This window comes from Malus domestica, chromosome 12, assembly GCF_042453785.1.
Source record: "Malus domestica chromosome 12, GDT2T_hap1".
In the NCBI taxonomy this organism is placed as follows: Eukaryota; Viridiplantae; Streptophyta; class Magnoliopsida; order Rosales; family Rosaceae; genus Malus; species Malus domestica.
Window position 1 is genome coordinate 23,209,373 of NC_091672.1, and position 20,202 is coordinate 23,229,574.

The following is a 20,202-nucleotide window of genomic DNA, read 5'->3' on the forward strand; positions in this document are numbered from 1 at the left end:
AACTTCTAAGTACCTAAGTGTGGTATCATTTTCACTTGCCTTATCTGTCTCATATGTAGATGTGGCATCTTCTCTGGAAGTACTTTTCCTCCATCCAGGGGTGGTATCTTTAACTGATGAAGATGCACAAGGTAATGTATCAATTTCACTTGAAGCTTACTTGTAGTTTCGGGCTTGGTCAAGTGCGATACAAACCCTATAGTAGGAGTCCCCCAAGTCGCCGAGCTAAGAGATTTGCCGAAGGAGGTAACAGACAAGGTAAGCAATCAGACTTCCAAGCAAGCAACCTGGATCGGAGGTTCAACTTCGGCTTCCGGTTGATTATTCACCTTCTCATTGTATCGTAAACAGTAACAAGGATAAGGAGAAGCAAATGGAGAATAGATGATATGATATGAGATACTTTTACTTTTGAAGAAGTAACTTTCCACAGGCTTATTCTTGAACTGGGCTGAAGGGTTTTCTGGTTTCCTCCAGAGTATAAGGCCGACTCAAGAATTTGAGGGTCAAAACAAGTCCATCAAATCAAGAGTGCGTTCCACCTTGATGATATGGGATACTTTTGCTATTGACAAAGTAGTGGATGTATCGGCACGTGTTCTGTTACGCTTGTCTCCACATGCTTCATTGTATCCTTCTCACTTGCCCTATCTGTTCCTCAAACAGATGCGGTATCTTCTCTAGAAGCATAAGATGTTGAAGATGAGTACTCGAGAGCAATGCCAGGTAAGTAATCAGGCAAGGGGTTCCAGGCAGTCACTTTCTGACTGGAAGCTTGATTCCAAGTGCTGACTGATTGCTCTCTTTCTCTTTGTCTTCCAAGTAAGAACAAGGCCAAAGGAAAAGATAGGGAAAAAGTATGATATGGGATACTCTTGCTTTTAACCCTGATGATATAAGATACTCTTGCTCTGGTGTGGCTTGTTTCCAGAGGTATTATCAGGAAGAAAAAAAGCTGAGTATTTCGAGAGACTCTACTGAGAGTGTCCTCTCGGATGTGAAGAAAAGTTGAGCATTTTTTTTTATTTGCAGGTCTGCCTGGCTGTGGAGGATAAAGGTCGACATATATAGGAGTCTCCCTAACAACAAGTAGTAGTGTTATTCATTTACCCTTCTTGATCATAGAAATGTAGTGAAAGCTGCAAGCTTTACGTGTTTTAACTTTGTCAGAGCACTTTTGAAAAAATGGTCTGTGGTATCTGGAAAGCTGATGTTGCGTGTGAAGATTGCAGACAAGTTTTATCCAAGGAAATCTGGCTCTCGAAGTTCGGAGAGCGGTGCCTCTTCGATTTTCGAACAAGCAATCCCGTTGGGGATCTGGCTCTCGAGATTCAGAGAACGATGCCTCTTCGATTTTTGAGAAAGCAATCCTGTTGGGAGTCTGATTCTTGAGATTCGGATAGCAGTGTCTCTTCGATTTTTGATAAAGTAATCATGTTAGGAATCTGGCTCTCGAGATTCAGAGGGCGGTACCTCTTCGATTTTTAAGCACGTAATCCTATTGGGAGTTTAGCTTTCGAGATTCGGAGAGCGGTGCCTCTTCGATTTTTGAGAAAACAATCCTGTTGGGAGTTTGACTCTTGAGATTCGGAGAGCAGTGTCTCTTCAATTTTTGAGAAAGTAATCCTGTTGGGAGTTTGGCTCTCGAGATTCGGAGGGTAGTGCCTCTTCGATTTTTGAGCAAGAAATCTTGTTGGGAGTGTTTTCTCGAATGTGAGTAAAGGTTGGGCATTTTTGCTAGTCTGTCTTGCCACGGAGCACAGAGGTTGACACACATTGGGACTTTCTAGTTATCAAGCAGTGGTGTTGTTCATTTACCCTTGTGGGTAATAGTAGGGTAGCTAAACCTTCAAAATTTATGTGTCTAAACTTTGTCAGAGATCTTTGGTAAAGTTATCTGTGGTACTCGAGGAGCTGATGTTGCGTGTGGAAAGTGGTGCCTCTTCGGAATCCGGAGAGTGGTGCCTCTTCGATTTTTTAACCAACGGCCATGTGGCCTTTTCTTTTATAAGGGCACCAATTATGTGCAAGAAGTACATTTAGAGGGTTATTGCTTGTAGGAATTTTCCTCTTACTTCAGAGATTTATTGCACCTCATTTCTCCTTCATCATTTATGAGAATGTCTGGCCCATCCGACCATCGTTTTGACTTGAACTTTGGTGAAGAGGCAGCCATGCCTTCTCAAGACAACATATGGTGCCCATCCTTCTTATCCCCTATTAGACCTCTTACCGTTGGGGACTCTGTGATGAAGAATGATATGACCGCTGCGGTGGTGGCCATGAACCTTCTCACTCTCAAAGATAATAGACTACTTTCCAAACGGTCTGATGAGTTGGCTGTTAAGGATTCTCTGGCTCTCAGTGTTCAGTGTGCAGTATCTATGTCTAATATGGCCCAACGCCTATTTGCTCGAACCCGCCGAGTTGAATCATTGGCAGCTGAAGTGATAAGTCTCAAACAGGAGATCAAAGGGCTAAAGTATGAGAATAAACAGTTGCACAAGCTCGCACATGACTATGCTACAAACATGGAGAGGAAGCTCGACCAGCTGCAGGAATCTGATGGTTAGATTTTACTTAATCATCAGAGGTTTGTGGGTTTGTTCCAAAGGCATTTATTGCCTTCGTCTTCTAGGGCTGTACCACGTAATGAAGCTCCAAATGAACAACCTTCGGTGCCTCATCCTTCTGGGCTTCTGCCTAGTACTGAGGCTCCGAATAATCACCCTCTGGTGCCTCATCTTTCTGGGGCTCTGCCAACTGCTGAGACTTCTCCTGAGCAACCTTTGTAAAGGCTCCCTCTTGTTTGTTTATTTTGATTCATGTATATGTACATATTTGTAACTTATCGGAGATATCAATAAACAAGCTTTGCTTCATTTCAACGTATTGTGTTAAATACACCGAGACTTTCTTCACTAAGTTCTTTGAATTTGTCCTTTTGTTGAATCTTGTATGTTGAAGCTTTGTGAGTGAAGAATGTAGGTTGAGGTAGTTCTCCCTTAATTTCTCTAGTGAGGAAAACTTCTCGGTTGGAGACTTGAAAAAATACAAGTCACTAAGTGGTTATGAGACTTCCAAGTATCAAGGTGCAGTAGCATATGGTAGGAGTCCCCCAAGTCTTCGGTCGAGGAAGTTGACGAAGGAGGTGTCTTGCTAGTAGCCAAGTTTCCAAAGTAACAAAACTTCACCATTTTCCTTTCTAAGTGGTAGCCCAAAACTCCTCCTTCATATATATTTGTTATGAAAGTTGTTAGGCCCAAAGAAAAGGAGGCCTGGGCAATTTTTTTTTTTTTTTGAATTTTTGAATTTTTGAATTTTTGAATTTTTGAATTTTTGAATTTTTGAATTTTTGAATTTTTGAATTTTTGAATTTTTGAATTTCCGAATTTCTGAATTTTTGAATTTTTGAATTTCGGAAATATATATATATATATATATATATATATATTAAGCTTTATAGGTGAAGTTTTGTAGGTGAAGCTTTGAGGTTGAAGCTTTGTTGGGTACCTTGAATTGATTTTGCTTCACATTATCTTGATCAAAATAATGTGAATCAAAATAATGTGAAGCTTTTGTAGGTGAAGCTTTTGTGTTGAAGCGTTGTAGGTGAAGCTTTTGTTGGTGAAACTTTTGTGGTGGGGGAAGCTTTTGTGGGTGAAGCTTTTGTAGGTGAAGCTTTTATGGTGGGTGAAGCTTTTGTGGGTGAAGCTTTTGTAGTGGGTGAAGCTTTTATGGGTGAAGCTTTTATAGGTGAAGCTATTATGGATGAACCTTTTGTAGGTGAAGCTTTTGTGGTGGGTGAAGCTTTTATGGGTGAAGTTTTTGTAGGTGAAGGTATTGTGGGTGAAGCTTTTGTAGGTGAATCTTTGAAGTTGAAGCTTTGTAGGTGAAGCTTTGGAGTTGAAGCTTTTGTTGGGTAACATGAATTGATTTTGCTTCACACTATCTTGATCAAGATAGTGTGAAAGTTTTAAGAATTTTTAGTTGTCCTCCATTGATAAAGCTTTTGTTGGTGAAGCTTTTGTGGTGAAGCTTTGTTGGGTACCACGAATTGATTTTGCTTCACACTATCTTGATCAAGATAGTGTGAAGCTTTTGAGAATTTGTAGTTGTCCTCCATTGATGAAGCTTTGTTGAATTTCCCTTTTTTTTTTTTTTTTTTTGGGAAACTAGAAATTTGAAAATGTGTGAGAGACAACATATACAAATTTTGCTTCCACACTGTTGAGCAAGAGATTGTGATGCAAGCCACACCTTATAGTAGTCGAATGTTTGGATGAACCATATAAATTGAATTTACTTCGAACAATCTTGAATTTGACTCGAAGGTTTGAGAATTGTAGTTGCCCTCCATTAATGAAGCTTTTGTTGGCACCATAAATTGATTTTGCTTCACACTGTCTTGATCAAGAGTGTGTGAAGCTTTTGAGAATTGTGGTTGCCCTCCATTGATGAAGCTCTTGTTGGCACCATAAATTGGTTTTGCTTCACACTGTCTTGATCAAGAGTGTGTGAAGCTTTTGAGAATTGTGGTTGAACTCCTTTGATGAAGCTTTTGTTGGCACCATAAATTGGTTTTGCTTCCCACTATCTTGATCAAGAGTGTGTGAAGCTTTTGACAATTATGGTTGCCTTCCATTGATGAAGCTCTTGTTGGCACCATAAATTGGTTTTAGTTCACACTGTCTTGATCAAGAGTATGTGAAACTTTTGAGAATTATGGTTGAACTCCTTTGATGAAGCTTTTGTTGGCACCATAAATTGGTTTTGCTTCACACTGTCTTGATCAAGATTGTGTGAAGTTTTTGAGAATTATGGTTGCCCTCCATTGATGAAGCTCTTGTTGGCACCATAAATTGGTTTTGCTTCACACTGTCTTGATCAAGAGTGTGCAAAACTTTTGAGAATTGTGGTTGCCCTCCATTGATGAAGCTCTTGTTGGCACTATAAATTGGTTTTGCTTTACACTATCTTGATCAAGAGTGTGTAAAGCTTTTGAGAATTGTGGTTGAACTCATTTGATGAAACTCTTGTTGGCACCATAAATTGGTTTTGCTTCACACTGTCTTGATCAAGAATGTGAAGTTTTCTACGAGTTGTAGTGTTTACATTGTTACAGAAGGGAAATGTCTAAAGCAGATGCAAGAGGGCTGAATAGCTTGATCTTCGTACGCCATGCACTGAAGTTGTTGTTGGCTTGCAATAAGACTTTGTTGGTGACTATAACTCTTGTTGGGCATAAGTGCTCCCCTAGTTGAGTTGTCAAGCTTGAGGGTTTTTTATTATTTGTGAATGCTAGGAGTTCACATGTACAAGTTGTACCACTCGTCTTTTGGTATGTGGAATGAATGGTGAGTTGCTTTCATCACTTGGTTGGTGGTACGAAAGTGAGTTCCTTCATCACCTTTCATCGCATTTCATCACTTGGTTGGTGGCACGAGGATGAGTTCCTTCTTCACCTGGTTGGTGGCATGAATGGCAAGTTGCCAAATGATATTAGAGTCCGGGTTGTACATTTCATCACCTGGTTTGTGGTATGAAGGAGAGTACGGGTTGTACATTTCATCACTTGGTTGGTGGCATGAAGATGAGTTCCTTCTTCACCTGGTTGGTGGCATGAGTGGCAAGTTGCTAAATGATATTAAAGTACTGGTTGTATATTTCATCACCTGGTTGGTGGCATGAAGATGAGTTCCTTCTTCACCTGGTTGGTGGCATGAGTGGCAAGTTTCTAAATGATATTAGAGTACGGGTTGTACATTTCATCACCTGGTTGGTAGCATGAAGAAGAGTACTGGTTGTACCTTTCATCACCTGGTTAGTGGCACGAAGATGAGTTCATTCTTCACCTGGTTGGTGGCATGAGTGGCAAGTTACCAAATGATATTAGAGTACGGCTTGTACATTTGATCACCTAGTTGGTGGCATGAAGGAGAGTACGGGTTGTACCTTTCATCACCTGGTTGGTGGCACGAAGATGAGTTTCTTCTTCACCTGGTTGGTGGCATGAGTGGCAAGTTTCCAAATGATATTAGAGTATGGGTTGTACATTTCATCACCTGGTTGGTGACATGAAGGAGAGTACGGGTTGTACATTTCATCACCTGGTTGGTGGCATGAAGATGAGTTCTTTCTTCACCTGGTTGGTGGCATGACTGGCAAGTTGCCAAATGATATTAGAGTACGGGTTGTACATTTCATCACCTAGTTGGTGGCATGAAGGAGAGTACGGGTTGTACATTTCATCACCTGGTTGGTGGCATGAAGATGAATTCCTTCTTCACATTTCATCACTTGGTTGGTGAGAATAAGGGTAAGGTGTCTAGGCACATTGTAGCAAATGTCGAAGACATAAAGTATGTTAAACCCTTTCGAAGCACAGTTGACTTATGTATGGGTGTGTTGGAATGTATGATGTTTATGTATGAATGTGTTGGAATGTATAATGTTTATGTTGATTGATATGAGTGATGCTTATGAATGTTTTGCTATGCATGAAGGGATCCATGCTTTTGATATGTGAATCATGTTGGTTGTAACACTTAGTATCACATACTTTGTGTCAAAGTACGCAGGTTGTAACACCTGGTTGGTGGCATGAAGATGAGTTGTAACACTTAGTATCATATACTTTTATCCCTTTTGTTGTAATGGGCTTGCTGAGAGTAAAAATCCTTCTTCTTACCAAGAGACAGATACGTTTGGTGACTTAGCGAGTAGCTAAATGAGGCAAAAGATGATGCAATAGGGGTCTGAATGGCCAATATCTCCTCACTTGGTAGAAATTGACTTCCACTTCCCATTTGTTGATAGGGGTTAACCATATGGGGGTTCCCTTGGTATGTCCTTGCTTCGGCGGAGGTGGTTGTAAGCCTATGCCATCACCTCAGAGTAAGTCTTCCAAGTGTTGGCATTGATCATGCACTTGAAGAAACAATCACGTAGGCCTGCCGTGAAGGCCTTGAGGGCGGTCTTGTCATCTACCTCAGCGCAGCGAGAATACTCATGGCTGAAGCGACCGGCATACTCTCGTAGTGACTCGTCCGGCTTTTGGCGAATAATGTACAAGTCATCTGCAGAATGCAAGTGATCGGTCTGGAAGATGTGTTGAGAGACAAACAGTTTCCTCAATTCCTTAAATGAGTCTACTGTCTTAGGTGGAAGATGGCAATACCAGTTTAGAGCTCCGCCAGAAAAGGTGGAGGGGAAGAGAAGACATCGTTTTTCGTCAGTGTGCATCCGATATACCATGGTGGACTCAAGGAGTTTAAGGTGTTCAATTAGGTCCTCCATTCCAGTATAGAGTTATAAACCAAGCTTTTGTTTTGTTTTCGCTTAAAGGGGGGTGTCAAAGATCCTTCTTGTGAGAGGGCCAGGCCTGGGTTAGTTCCAGTCAGGTATCTCGGCCTAACGTTCGGCCTTCAACTTGTTTACTTCCTCAAGGAGTTGTAGGATAAGGGGGTCCTGAGTGGAGTCATGTACTACTAGAATTTTCTTTCGTAAGTCTCTGTCGCCTTTTGGAAGTAGGAAAGTTTGAGCATGGGCGTGTGATTTTTTCTTGGACTCGCCGTCCTGACTTCTAGGGCGAATCTGTTGGAATACCTCAGAGTCCCTCGTACCTTCATGTTCCTCTAGGACATGTCGTTCCTTCCCTAGATTGGTAGCTGGCTTAGGCCGTAGGAAGGGATCGAGTCTTTCAGAAACCCTTGAGTTATTGATCTTTGAGCATATATGGAAGGGATTCTCTTGACGTTGCTTTAGGAAGTCTCGGAAGTCACGATAAACGGCTTTCGATCCTTCCAACCATTCTGCAAGGAGGTGTCTTCCTCCACTTCTTCTACTTCGGGTCGAAGCATCTGGGTTGAGAGAAGTCTTATGTTGATCAATGTTTTGATGATTAGCTCGCTCCTTATTAAGGATACCCATGTCGAAAGGAGGTGACCCTCCGTGTTAAGGAGCACCCAGATGATGGTTGATGTCCACAGGGGTAACGAGCTCGCGTGTTTGAGTACGCCTAGTTTCGTGGAGCATCGCAAAGAGCTTCTCATACTGCTCCTAGATGACCTCATTCTTCATTGCTATCTTGTTGTTTTGAGCTTCTAGCTCATTGACTTTAGCTTGAAGAGTTACCCTATTTCCTTCCTTATTTCGTTGCTTCGCATTAGGTGCAAGATGGGTGTCATTCTGTGTGTTGTGGCTTCCTTCGCTCCTCATGTTGGAGAGGGATGCCTGGTCAAAAAAGGTGTACGAATGGTGTAAACCAGCTTGGCAAAGCTGAAGAGAGTGGGAATAAGTGTCGTTCCTATAGACGGCGCCAAATGTTGATGCACAAAATTAGTGAAAACTTTGGTACAACAAAAAGTGTTAAGTTTGTGACCTTCGCTAGATTGCTTCATTCACTAGCGTGGATAAATATGTAGATGGATAAAGACAGGGAAGCAAACACAAGATGTATGTGGTTCACCCATATTGGCTACGTCCACGGAGTAGAGGAGTTCTCATTAATTGTGAAGGGTTTACACAAGTACATAGGTTCAAGCTCTCCTTTAGTGAGTACAAGTGAATGATTTAGTACAAATGACATTAGGAAATATTGTGGGAGAATGATCTCCTTTTATAGAAGAAAGTTTCTAGTTTCATTCTAACATTAACACGTGTCATGTTGTGATTGGTTTCTGATGTTGACATGTGTCGCACTATGGTTGGCTTCTGATGTCGACACGTGTTGCGCTGTGATTGGCCTTCTGGTTGGAGGGAAACTCTTTTGGGTCCTTGACAGTATAACGTTGACCGGTGCTCAATAGTTTCAGGATGGGTCAAGTATGGTACAAACACACATAATCCGGTAGTAGGTTGTGATGTGGAGGCACAAGATCAGGACAACTGCCCATAGAAGTGATGTAGGGGACCGGATTATCAGATAAATTTGAAGAGTCAATGTGGGACACTGGGCAGAGGAGACGACCGAATGTCCTTTCTGACAATTCTTTGTCCTTCTAAAGTTTCAAAAATTTGTTCGTCAAAATATCATGTCCAACTTCCGGCAATCCATAAAAACCTCCCTTATTGCAATTCCACTTTCGGTGCCAATGGTGCTCATTGTCACCAGAAGATAGTCGAGAAGGTCGAGTCGGGAAGAGACTAACACTGGCATTTGATGAAGGCTTCGCACGAAGGGATGCAGGGATCTATTTTCTCCAATAGGAAGCAGAGCCGCCGGACGCATGCAGCTGTGGAGTGACCCAAGCGGCCGCAGCGGTAGCAAAAGTTTTTGAGACCCTCGTATCGAAGCCGAATTTGATATAACCCTAGCCGGGGACAAAAAGCCGAGAACTGGTGGTTAGAGGTTTTCAGTCGTCGAAATCAACTCTTATGCGCTAATAGCCGCAGAACCCCGATTCAGAGGGGTCTTCAACCTCGAGGATGGCACTAATCTTAAATCCCAGGTTCCTAGCATTTTTCATCGTGCAGTAGTTTTTGGGGATTCCATTGGCTTGAATCCAGTAGACAAACCAGTGGGCTTCAATGTCATCAAGGAAATGGTAGGATGGTAAAAGCTTCACCGAGAAAGAATAGTCTTTCATGAACCAGGGGTTACCTTCTAGTAGCTTTCTAGCCACATTTTCCTCCCCTACAATGATAACGTAGATGTTTGCTTTTGCTCGAAGAACACGAACAACACCCATTTTGTTCTAAGCAGATCTGATGATTTCTTTGACCACATTTTGTGAAGGTTCGTTGTCAGCAAACAGCCGCCCCACCAAGTGTTTTGTGTTGTCAAACCGCTCTTCGAGGTCAAGGCTATCCTCAAAAGTGATGTTGAGGTAGTCGAGAATTTCGTCCTCGTTGGACATTACGGAGAGATTACCAAGTTCTCACTGGTAAAGAAAGCACCAGGCATGAAATCTAAGAATGATAGAAATTTGAAGACTCATAGCAAGATGCGGGAGTAAAGACCGGGAAAAAACACATCGGGAAAGGTCAACTGTAGCTCTCAATCATCCTTAGTACAACATAGTGCTTAATCTCTTTTAATATCAGGAAAAAAAACACCACTAAGCCAAAAACTGTTGGATCTAAGTCAACAATCTGTGATTTAAATATATATGTTAATAAACAATAAATGCAAATTGATGACTAGGCTGCCTAAAACTGAGAGAGAATAGGCATGATATGCGTCGGGTGAAGTGTCTTTTGGACTTGAACTTACCCTAGTGAAAACATATCGGGTTTACTTGGTGACGCAATGGATGTGGAAGATCTTGAACTGTTCACCGCAGTAGTAAACCAAGACAATATGCTACATACATATCATGTCTGCCACACGTTAATTCATACGGTTGTGTTCATTTCGGCCCTGAACAAATCCCGGATTTTGTAGGAGCTTTAAAGAATTTAACCATGTCAATTCTCATAAATGTGGCCCCATTTACTCCTATATAGGTGACATTAATTAAGAATAGTCTACCATATTCCTCTTGATAACAAGATATTAATGTCATTAAATGTATAAAACATAACCCCTCAAACGTCAACAGACAACACACATTTTATCATAAGAATAGGTAAGTTGTGTGTTCAACTTTTGAATCAAACTCAACCAGTTTGCCTATTGAACCTAGACCATGGGATCTCCAATCAGCTAGGTTAGGTTTCCGCCCAGTTCGATTCATTGAATTGGCTTAAGACCCATTCCCCTCGATGTAAATAATATTTGCTCTCTTGGTAGGCCTTTTGTCAAAGGATCAGCTATATTTTCCTTTGACTTCACATAATCAATGGATATTATTCCATTGGAGAGCAACTTCTTAAGAGTATTATGTCGACGCCTGATGTGACGTGACTTCCCATTGTATACATGACTTTTGGCCCTTGATTGCGTGGCCATACTATCACAATGTATACATATAGCCGTTACCAGCTTTGGCCACATTGGAATATCCTCCAGAAAATTTTTGAGCCACTCGGCTTCTTCTCCAGCCAAGTCTAAAGCTATAAAATCGGACTCCATGGTGGACCGAGCTATACATTTCTGTTTAGAGGATTTCCAAGATATTGCTGCACCTCCCAAGGTAAAAACATATCCACTTGTCGACTTGGATTCTGTAGTGTCAGAAATCCAATTGGCATCACTAAAGCCTTCTACAACAGGTGGATATTTTGTGTAGTGTAATCCGTAGTCAAGTGTATTTTTCAAATACCTTAACACTCGTACTAAAGCATCCCAAAGCTCTTGTGCCGGATTACTTGTATATCTACTAAGCCTACTTACTGCATAAGCTAAGTCGTGCCTAGTTGAATTCATCAAGTACATTAGACTTCCAATTACTTGAGAATATTCAAGTTGAGATATGGCATCACCTTTATTTTTCTCCAGCTTACATCCAGCATCAAAAGGAGTTGCAGCAAGTTTGCAGTCAAATTGACCAAACCTTCGTAATATTTTTTCTGCATAATGGGATTGTGTAAGGACATATCCTTCACTATTTCTCTTAATTTGAATTCCTAAAATGACATCGGCTTGACCTAAGTCTTTCATGTCAAAACTGGAATTCAACATTTTCTTTGTTTTGTTTATTACATCTTTATTGCTTCCCATTATGAGCATATCATCCACATACAAGCGGACAATAACACAAGTTTTATCATTACTCTTAATGTAGACACATTTATCAGATTCATTTATTTTGAACCCATGTGTCAACAAAGTATGATCAAATTTCTCGTGTCATTGTTTTGGTACTTGTTTAAGTCCATATAATGACTTAACTAATTTGCACACTTTGCTTTCTTGTCCTTTAAGCACAAACCCTTCAGGTTGATCCATGTATATTTCTTCATCTAGTTCTCCATTTAAAAATGTTGTTTTTACATCCATTTGATGTATACCAAAGTTGTATACAGCCGCAATCGCTATTAACGTCCTAATTGACGTTATGCGAGAAACTGGAGAATAGGTGTCAAAATAATCTAACCCTTCTTTTTGGCGATAACCTTTGGTGGACAATATCGTGCCTTGAACTTATCAATGGTTCCATCCGCCTTAAGTTTCTTCTTGAAAACCCATTTATGGCCAATTGGTTTACTACCGGGAGGTAAATCAACCAATTCCCATGTGATATTTTCCATAATTGATTCCATTTCACTTTTAATTGCTTCCTTCCATAAAGGAACCTCAGAAGAAGACATTGCTTCTTTAAAAGTTCTAGGTTCATTCTCGGACAAGAAAGCAATGAAATCTGGTCCAAAGTTTTTGGAAACTTTGATTCTTTTTCCTCTTCTTGGTTCCACATCATTTCCTTGGACACCAGAAGAAGAGGCTTCATCATGACTATGATCATGAACCCTCTTTGTATTAGAACTAGATTCATTTTCTTTGTAAGGAAATATATCCTCAAAAAATTCTGCATCCGCTGATTCTAATATAGTGTTGACATGTATGTCAGAAATCGAAGATTTTACAACAAGGAACCTATAAGCAGCACTATTATTTGCCTATCCAATGAATACACAATCAATAGTTTTAGGTCCTAGTTTCGTTCTTTTTTGTAACGGAACTTGCACCTTTGCTAAGCAACCCCACACTTTGAGGGTTTTATAAGTGGGTCTATGTCCTTTCCATAGTTCATAAGGTGACTCGTCAATCTTCTTTAGAGGAACCTTATTCAATATGGTATTTGCAATAAGTAAAGCTTCACCCCCACAAACTGTGTGGAAGCCCTGACCTATTTAACATGGAATTAATCATATCTTTGAATGTTCTATTTTTTCTTTCAGCAACACCATTTTGTTGTGGTGTGTATGGAGCCGTTGTTTGATGTATAATTTCATGTTGTGCACAAAAATCTGAGAATGCAGTAGACTCATACTCTCCTCCTCTATCGGATCTAAGTGCTTTGATTTTTCTCTCTAGTTGATTTTGAACTTCTGCTTTATATGTCTTAAACATATTCAAAGCTTCATCCTTGCTATGGATCAAATAAACATAGCAATACTTACTACAATCATCAATAAAAGTGACATAATAATTCTTTCCTCCACGAGTTGGTGTGGATTTAAAGTCACAAAGATCACTATGAATTAATCCAAGTAATTCATTTGATCTATCTAGAATTGACTTTCTCGTTTGCTTAGCAAATTTTGATTCAGTACATGTTTTACACTTATAATTAAAATCAATTTCGAATTTAGGTAATAAGTCTAATTTAACCATTCTATGCATGGAACGAAAATTAACATGTCCTAATCTAGCATGCCAAATATTAGAAGACTCAACAATATAAGTAAAAGCATTTATTTTATTAGCATCATCAATGGCAATTACATTGAGTTTCACGAGGCCATCAGCCACATAACCCTTTCCAACAAACATCCCACCCTTGGTAAGTACAAATTTGTTGGATTCCATTATAAGTTTAAAGCCCTTAGCAATTAGAATAGGTCCAGAAACCAAGTTCCTTCTTATTTCAGGAACATGCAACACATTCAACAAGGTGAGACTCTTTCCAGATGTGAATTTGAGTACTACTTTGCCTTTGCCCTCCATCGCAGATGAGGCAGAATTGCCCATGTACAGCTTTTCTCCATGGGCAGCAGGATGGTATTCAGTGAATAGATTTCTGTCAGTGTAGATGTGCTTAGTAGCACCAGTATCCAACAGCCATTCACTGACATTTAAGACCATGTTGACCTCGGACACAACAGCAACCAATTCTCCATTGGTGGTTGCCATGTTAGCATGGTTGTTGTTGTTTTCGTTAGCATGATTTCCATCCTTGCGATGATAACAATCTTGTGCCTTGTGACCAGATTTGCCACACACATAGCATGTGCCCTTAATCTTCTTCAGATTCTTGCCTTTGGGAGCAAGGGCAGATTGTAAAAACTGCTTGGTTTTCAGAGCCTTATTCTTCTTTGGCTTGGGCCTTGGAGTTTCCTCCCTTAACATAATTTGCATTGGCTTCAATGGTAGTAAACCCTCCAAAACGGTCTGCCTTTCTGTGGTTTTCTTCCACTCGTAGCCTTAGGATCAAATCCTTCATATTCATCTCACGACGTTTGTGCTTGAGATAAATTTTGAAGTCATTCTATGAAGTTGGCAATTTTTCAATTATCACCCCAACTTGGAAATGCTCATTGATCTCGCATCCCTCAAAGTGCAGTTCATAGATCAATTTCTGGATTTCTTCGACCTGAGAAACAACAGATTATCCACCATTGTATATTTAAGAAACTTACCGATAACAAATTTCTTTGAACCGGCATCATCAATCTTATACTTTTTCTCCAGGGATTCCCACAACTCTTTCGCTGTCTTGCACAGAGAATAAATGTCGTAGAGATTGTCATCCAAACTATTCAAAATATAATTCCTGCAACAAAACTCGGAATGAATCCAAGCTTCAACTGCCATGACAGTCTCTTTCGTCATTGGATTCTCATTAGACTTCAGAGCTTCTTCCTTGACAACATGAGTGAGATTCATTGTTGTCAGAAAGAACAACATCTTCTGTTGCCATCTCTTGAAGTCTAGCCCTTTGAACTTCTCAGGCTTTTCAGAGTATTTTGGTACAGTGCCATTCACATTTACAGATTGTTGATCCATAGGAATTTCTGTTTCAAGATTGTTGGATCTAAGTCAACAATCTGTGATTTAAATATATATGCTAATAAACAATAAATGCAAATATAAAAAATTAACAGAGTATCAATAAACAAAAATATAAAACAAACAACTTGAAGATCGAGGTTTGTGTACCGAATGTCCTTGAAACAGAAATTTCGTCTCTACTCAGTGCTTATAGTTCTATGCTAAGTTAGAATTGCAGCACCGGAAAACTTAACTTCTGGCGAATTTCCTTGTGGTACTCTCAGTAAGAATGCTATGAATTATAGAATGAGATTTTTGTTTTTCTGAATTCTAAATGTCATGCAGACGGATGTATATATAGAGGGATTATACCTGTTCGCAACAGGTATAAGAATGGGATGTGTTGGGAGACATCTCTTCAGATGGGGTGCAGTGCTTTCTGCGTTTTTATTGACTTCAGGCTTCATCTTTGACTTCAGACTTCATCTAAAAAGATAAGTTTGTTCAAATAAAAATTAATTTATTATATATATATATATATTAATTATAATTAATTACCAATTAATTAGTGCACCCCAAAGCCTAACCCCAAAGGTGAGCCCAATTTTATTCTCCAGGCCTATTACTCAAATCACTTTCTATAAAAGACAAAGCCTTATAAAGTGGTAAAAGCTTTTGGGAATGACCAATGTGAGACAAAGAAATTTCTACTCAAACTACTCAAATTTCCAACAAAAACAAGACGAAAAAGTTTGAACTCGCATTTTCTATTCCTAGGTAGAGAACACTTTCCTTTTAAATTTCAATGGAGTCAATCAATGATTCAAAATATTAATTAAGTTTTACACATATTTATATGACGCGTAAAGCAATGGTTTTGGTAGTAGTGGTGGTACTTGCACTTTTCTTTTGTCTTCTTGTTTTCAGGGTACAGAAGGTAGTTAAATTTCCAAAACAGAACAAAACAAAACAAAGATTGTTGAGTGACAAATTATTGAACGCAAATTGAGTAATCATACACTATAATATATTTATCCACGTTTATAACACGAGAGATTAATTACATCCAATTAGGTCAAACGAAATGGGCGGCACTCGGCAGTGCTTAGAAAAGAAAGAGCGCCCACCTCATGAACTTACCTAATTGTAATCAGATGACAAAACTGGGTTTCCCAGAAGCAGCAAAAATGGTTTAGCACGTGCGAAATCTAATATTAGTGCTTTGATGTACTGAAAAGTTTGGGTGAGTGAATATAAACCAAATTATCTAAAACCCTAGCTGTGTTAATTATGTATGCCAGATCAAAATCGTGGTGGCAAAAAAAATCCGCCGTTTTAAGTCTTGACGAATTTGTACCTACAAAACAATTAATTACATTTGATCAAAGTCCAAAACCATGTACCCCACGAGAAGACCTTTGATCAAACGCAAAAGCTTACTGGTTTTTTTTTTAATCGCAATAGACACACATAGGGTCGGCCACATGTGTAGGTTTTTCATGCCATTTGTCGTCATCCAGTTGGCCAAGGTGTGTCATGCATCCCCTAGAATGGAGGAAAAATTATCCCGAAGGTATTATTAATTAAATAATATCATGGATTATGTCGTAGTTTTCTTGATTGGATATGATTGTGATTCCTTGCTTTATTGAGTTGGTCTTCAATTAGGAAAGCAGAGTTTCGGGAAGTTGTAGTCAACAACTCAAGTCTTCAAGAAGGTTGAACTGCGTGTGGAATAAATGTGAGTCTCACCAATTTAATAAAGACATTCTCATCAGTAGTAGATGAAATTCCACATGTCAACTCCAGAATCTTTCAAATTATTTTTTGCTCTACAACGTGGATTTATGCGTAACAAGAGTGGCTGCCGAATAAAGAGAGCCAACATAACTTGCCCGACTATGACATTTATCATCGGAAATTAATACTCTCGATTTGCTACTTGTTCAACAATTCGAGGTACATAATCATGAACATCAATCTGGTGTGTTTAAACTATATACCTAGCAGAAATATAGTTCTTATCAGTGTGTCTGTTATGCTTTTAGAATCAAGATGGAACGATATATATATCTCCTCGTTTCATCCACTCGACAAGTTTCTGAAGAGATTTTAGATTGCGACTATTAACTACTACAAGGATGTTTGCTAGCGACATGGGCGACATGCAACGTGGGTTTATACGTAGGTGTGGGCAATTGTGCCGGAAATAAATCCAAAACCTACATTTCGATTTGGAATGACAAAATTATTGATTCTTTATTGTGTATTTTATATCAATGTTCTGACCTGAATCGAAGGCCTTGGTTAAGAATCAAGAGTTTTGACCTACTAATATTTTAAAACAATAAGAAAGTAATTAGAAAATGATTGTGAAATAAACCCCAAAGCAACAAAAAGTCAAAGAAAATGTTAAGAAGATCACATATTTAAACCACATTTGTGTGTACCATCTGACGTGGCAAGTGACGTTATACCACGTCAATTAATGAATTTATCTTATTGTATGTTAGGGTGTATCCAACGCCTGCCACATGACATGGCACACCAATGTAGTTGAAAAGTATGATCTCCTTAGCATTACTCAAAAGTCAGTAAAGGTAGTCCAACTGTGAGAATTAGTGTAAGATGGTTTTAAAATGTGGTCTCGAAACTCTTTTACGCAAGGAAAAGTACAAATGAAAACCTAAACAAACCCAAATCGAGAATCTTATATGCCAAACGAACCTAAAACGATCACATTGGCAACAGTTTGTCCAAATCATTACCAACATAGTCGATTTGAACTTACCAATTAGATCCTAAAGCAAACCAAAAAAAAATATCAAACTCTTGCCCAACTTTACCCACAAATACGAAGGATTAAAGGTAGGACTGACCCAAACATGACTCTTAAAATTAAAACAAACATAAATTTTCTTGCTCGGAATTCAATGAGGCAGAAGATCTGCATAAAAATGCACACACCATTATATTCATTTTTTCGGATATGGATCCTTTCCGGATACATGATGCGAAATATATAAGCACACAAATTTAACCCTCTTTTTGACAATTGTAGTATAGATGTAAGTAGGGATCGTTCTAAACCGGGGATTAGGAGGGATTGCTAAATCACTTGAAAACTAATTTAAAAACATAAAAACAAAGTTAAAAATGTAAACAAAAGATTTTAAAACAAGAAAGTAAAAAGGGGATTTGAGTTTGGTGAAGTTGAAAGTAAAAACAAATAAACTAAAAACTTAAATAGATTTTAAACAAATTTGGGTTGAATGGATAATGGAAGGCTAGCTAAGGGGTTCTTCTCCACACATGTCTTGCTTGCATACAAAATGATTTCCAATTGCATTTCAATAACTTATTAATTCTCAACGCCCCAAATTAACCGTGAATTGCACTAATTAACCCTCAGTTTTTCCACAAGTTATTGGGTTGGATGATTGCATACGACAACCCAAAACATTCCCTACAAGTTCCCTACATGAATTGCATAATAGAGATACAAGCAAGAATCATTAAGTTCTATGAAAAACATAAGCATTGACGAGGCACTCGTTACTATGATTTGCATGAAACTTATGCCAAGGATTTACTTAACACAATCGTGACTAGCGACTTTTACTACTCATGAATATAAGTTCATAACGATTAGGTGAAATTCCCTTATACTCTAGCATCATATTTATGCATGCAAACTAAGTATGCATCCCTAATCAACATACATAAACATGTTATCAATCAAATAGATAAGTAAATCGAATTCATAACTTATGAAACGCAATTAAAAGTAATCAAATCATATTGCAAGCATTAACATGGTTTCGAATCCCCCCCTAGCCAAGGGGGGTTTAGTTCCTCATTATTACAAAACAAAGATAAACAAATTTAAACATTGAAAAACAAAGGAAAGAAAGCACCTAAACGTTCCAACGATCCATGTTGGATAGCAAGTGCGTCTAAGGACTTTTCTCCTTCTCTTTGCCGCAACAACAAGGTTGGAATGATGTTGAAGGGTTGGTTATTTGGAGGAATGGATGGGAAGGGGTTTAGATATGTAGGAGAGGCAAGGAAAGGCTTGGAGAATGGTTAATTTCTGGATGATTTGAATGAGGTTGCTGCCATGGTATTTATAGGAAGAGGATGGACATGTTTAATGCAAAAATCTGGTGGAATGAAGTAGGTAAGGCATGGCAAGGTGGAGAATTGTTGGTGAGGGTAGGTTTTGAGTCATCCACTCACATGTCATGGTGAGTTAAGCATTGCATCATCCACTCAAATGTCATGGTGAGTTAAGCATTACATCATCCACTCAAATGTCATAGTGAGATAGGCATTGCATCATCACTAAAAAAATCTGGTGGAAGTAAAACAAAGGGAAGGCCACGGCATTGATGAATTTTATGGGGTATGCATGGTTTTGAGTGAAGTTTTGGCCAATCCTTTTAGAAATTTATCCCTTCTTGCAACTTGTATTTGTTTCACCAGATTTTTAGCATGTTCTTAGCCTCTTTTGTCTTCAAATTCGTCCATCCATCTTGCTCATATCATATGTAATCCATTACAAGCTCAAAACTGCTCCAAAATGCACCAAAATGCACTTTCTTGCTACCTTAGCCCTTTGGACCTACAAACACACGAAAATGGCTTAAAGTACTAAAATAACTAATAACTAATAACGTAAATGCAAGAAAACTAGTTAACTAAGTCGCATAAATATGCGTCTATCAATACAATTATTCTAATTCTAGGGATTCATCAATTCAAGCAGTTGAAATTTGATGAAACAGTTAAAGTTATTATAACTTTTAAAGTTGACTCCTGTTTGTAGTCGTTGGATCAAATTTTAATGATTTGGATTGATAGATCCCTAGGATTAGGACAATTGGATTCGGAGAGGAGGATCCATGTCCCATTTTTTCGATCTAGGCGTGAATATTCGTAATTCCCAAGGGTCTTGGCACATGTCTCTCTCTGCATTACCTATATTGTGAAAATATATCAATTGAAAATCCATGCAGCTTATGAGTCATGACTAAATAATAGGTGATCTGATAGAAGCATCACTAAGCATGACTAAATAATTGGGGATCTTATATAAGCATGCTAAAATATATAGGATGATATTTAAATTGACTTATTTGTCGATTTGCTTCTCGAATTTGTATATGGTTGCAATTTTTTTTTTAAATTCTAATTTTAGCCGATTATCCCCTTAAACTTTTATATATAACCAATCCCCCCCCCTACCCCCACCTCCACGTTAGATTTTGAAATTTTTCATCCATCATACACGCGAACAAAACATGACAATTGTACAAGGACAAAAAAATAACTTTGTTTCGGTAAATTGAGTGCAAAGTCAATACTTTGCATGTAACATCCCACATCGCTTAGGGGAGTGGATTATGTAAATCTTATATGTATATTCTCATCTCTACCTAGCACGAGGCCTTTTGAGAGCTCATTGACTTCGGGTTTCGTAGGAACTTTGAAGTTAAGCGAGATCGCAACGAGAGCAATTCCAGGATTGGTGACTCACTGGGAAGTTCTCATGTGAGTTTTCAGAAACAAAACCGTGAGGACGTGGTCAGGGATCAAAGCGGACA

At 38.9% G+C, this 20,202-nt stretch overlaps 1 protein-coding gene across 1 annotated transcript; it reads right to left on the reverse strand.

Annotated features, from left to right (window-relative positions):
- Positions 1-11,976: 11,976 nt before the first annotated feature.
- Positions 11,977-14,611, reverse strand: LOC139189886 (uncharacterized). Its single transcript, XM_070809147.1, has 3 exons — positions 14,245-14,611; positions 13,331-14,028; positions 11,977-12,501 (listed from the first exon to the last, which is right to left on the reverse strand). The coding sequence occupies exons 1-3, from the start codon at positions 14,609-14,611 to the stop codon at positions 11,977-11,979; spliced, it is 1,590 nt and encodes a 529-aa protein (XP_070665248.1).
- Positions 14,612-20,202: the final 5,591 nt, after the last annotated feature.

What these genes read in the sequence shown, in the direction of transcription:
- LOC139189886 (XM_070809147.1), bottom strand. Translation starts at nt 14,611, where the DNA reads ATGGATCAACAATCTGTAAATGTGAATGGCACTGTACCAAAATACTCT. An exon ending in TTCAAAGAAATTTGTTATCG is followed by an intron (nt 14,029 to 14,244) that starts GTAAGTTTCTTA and finishes TTTGATCCTAAG; the next exon opens with GCTACGAGTGGAAGAAAACC. An exon ending in ATGGCCTCGTGAAACTCAAT is followed by an intron (nt 12,502 to 13,330) that starts GTAATTGCCATT and finishes TTCATTGGATAG; the next exon opens with GCAAATAATAGTGCTGCTTA.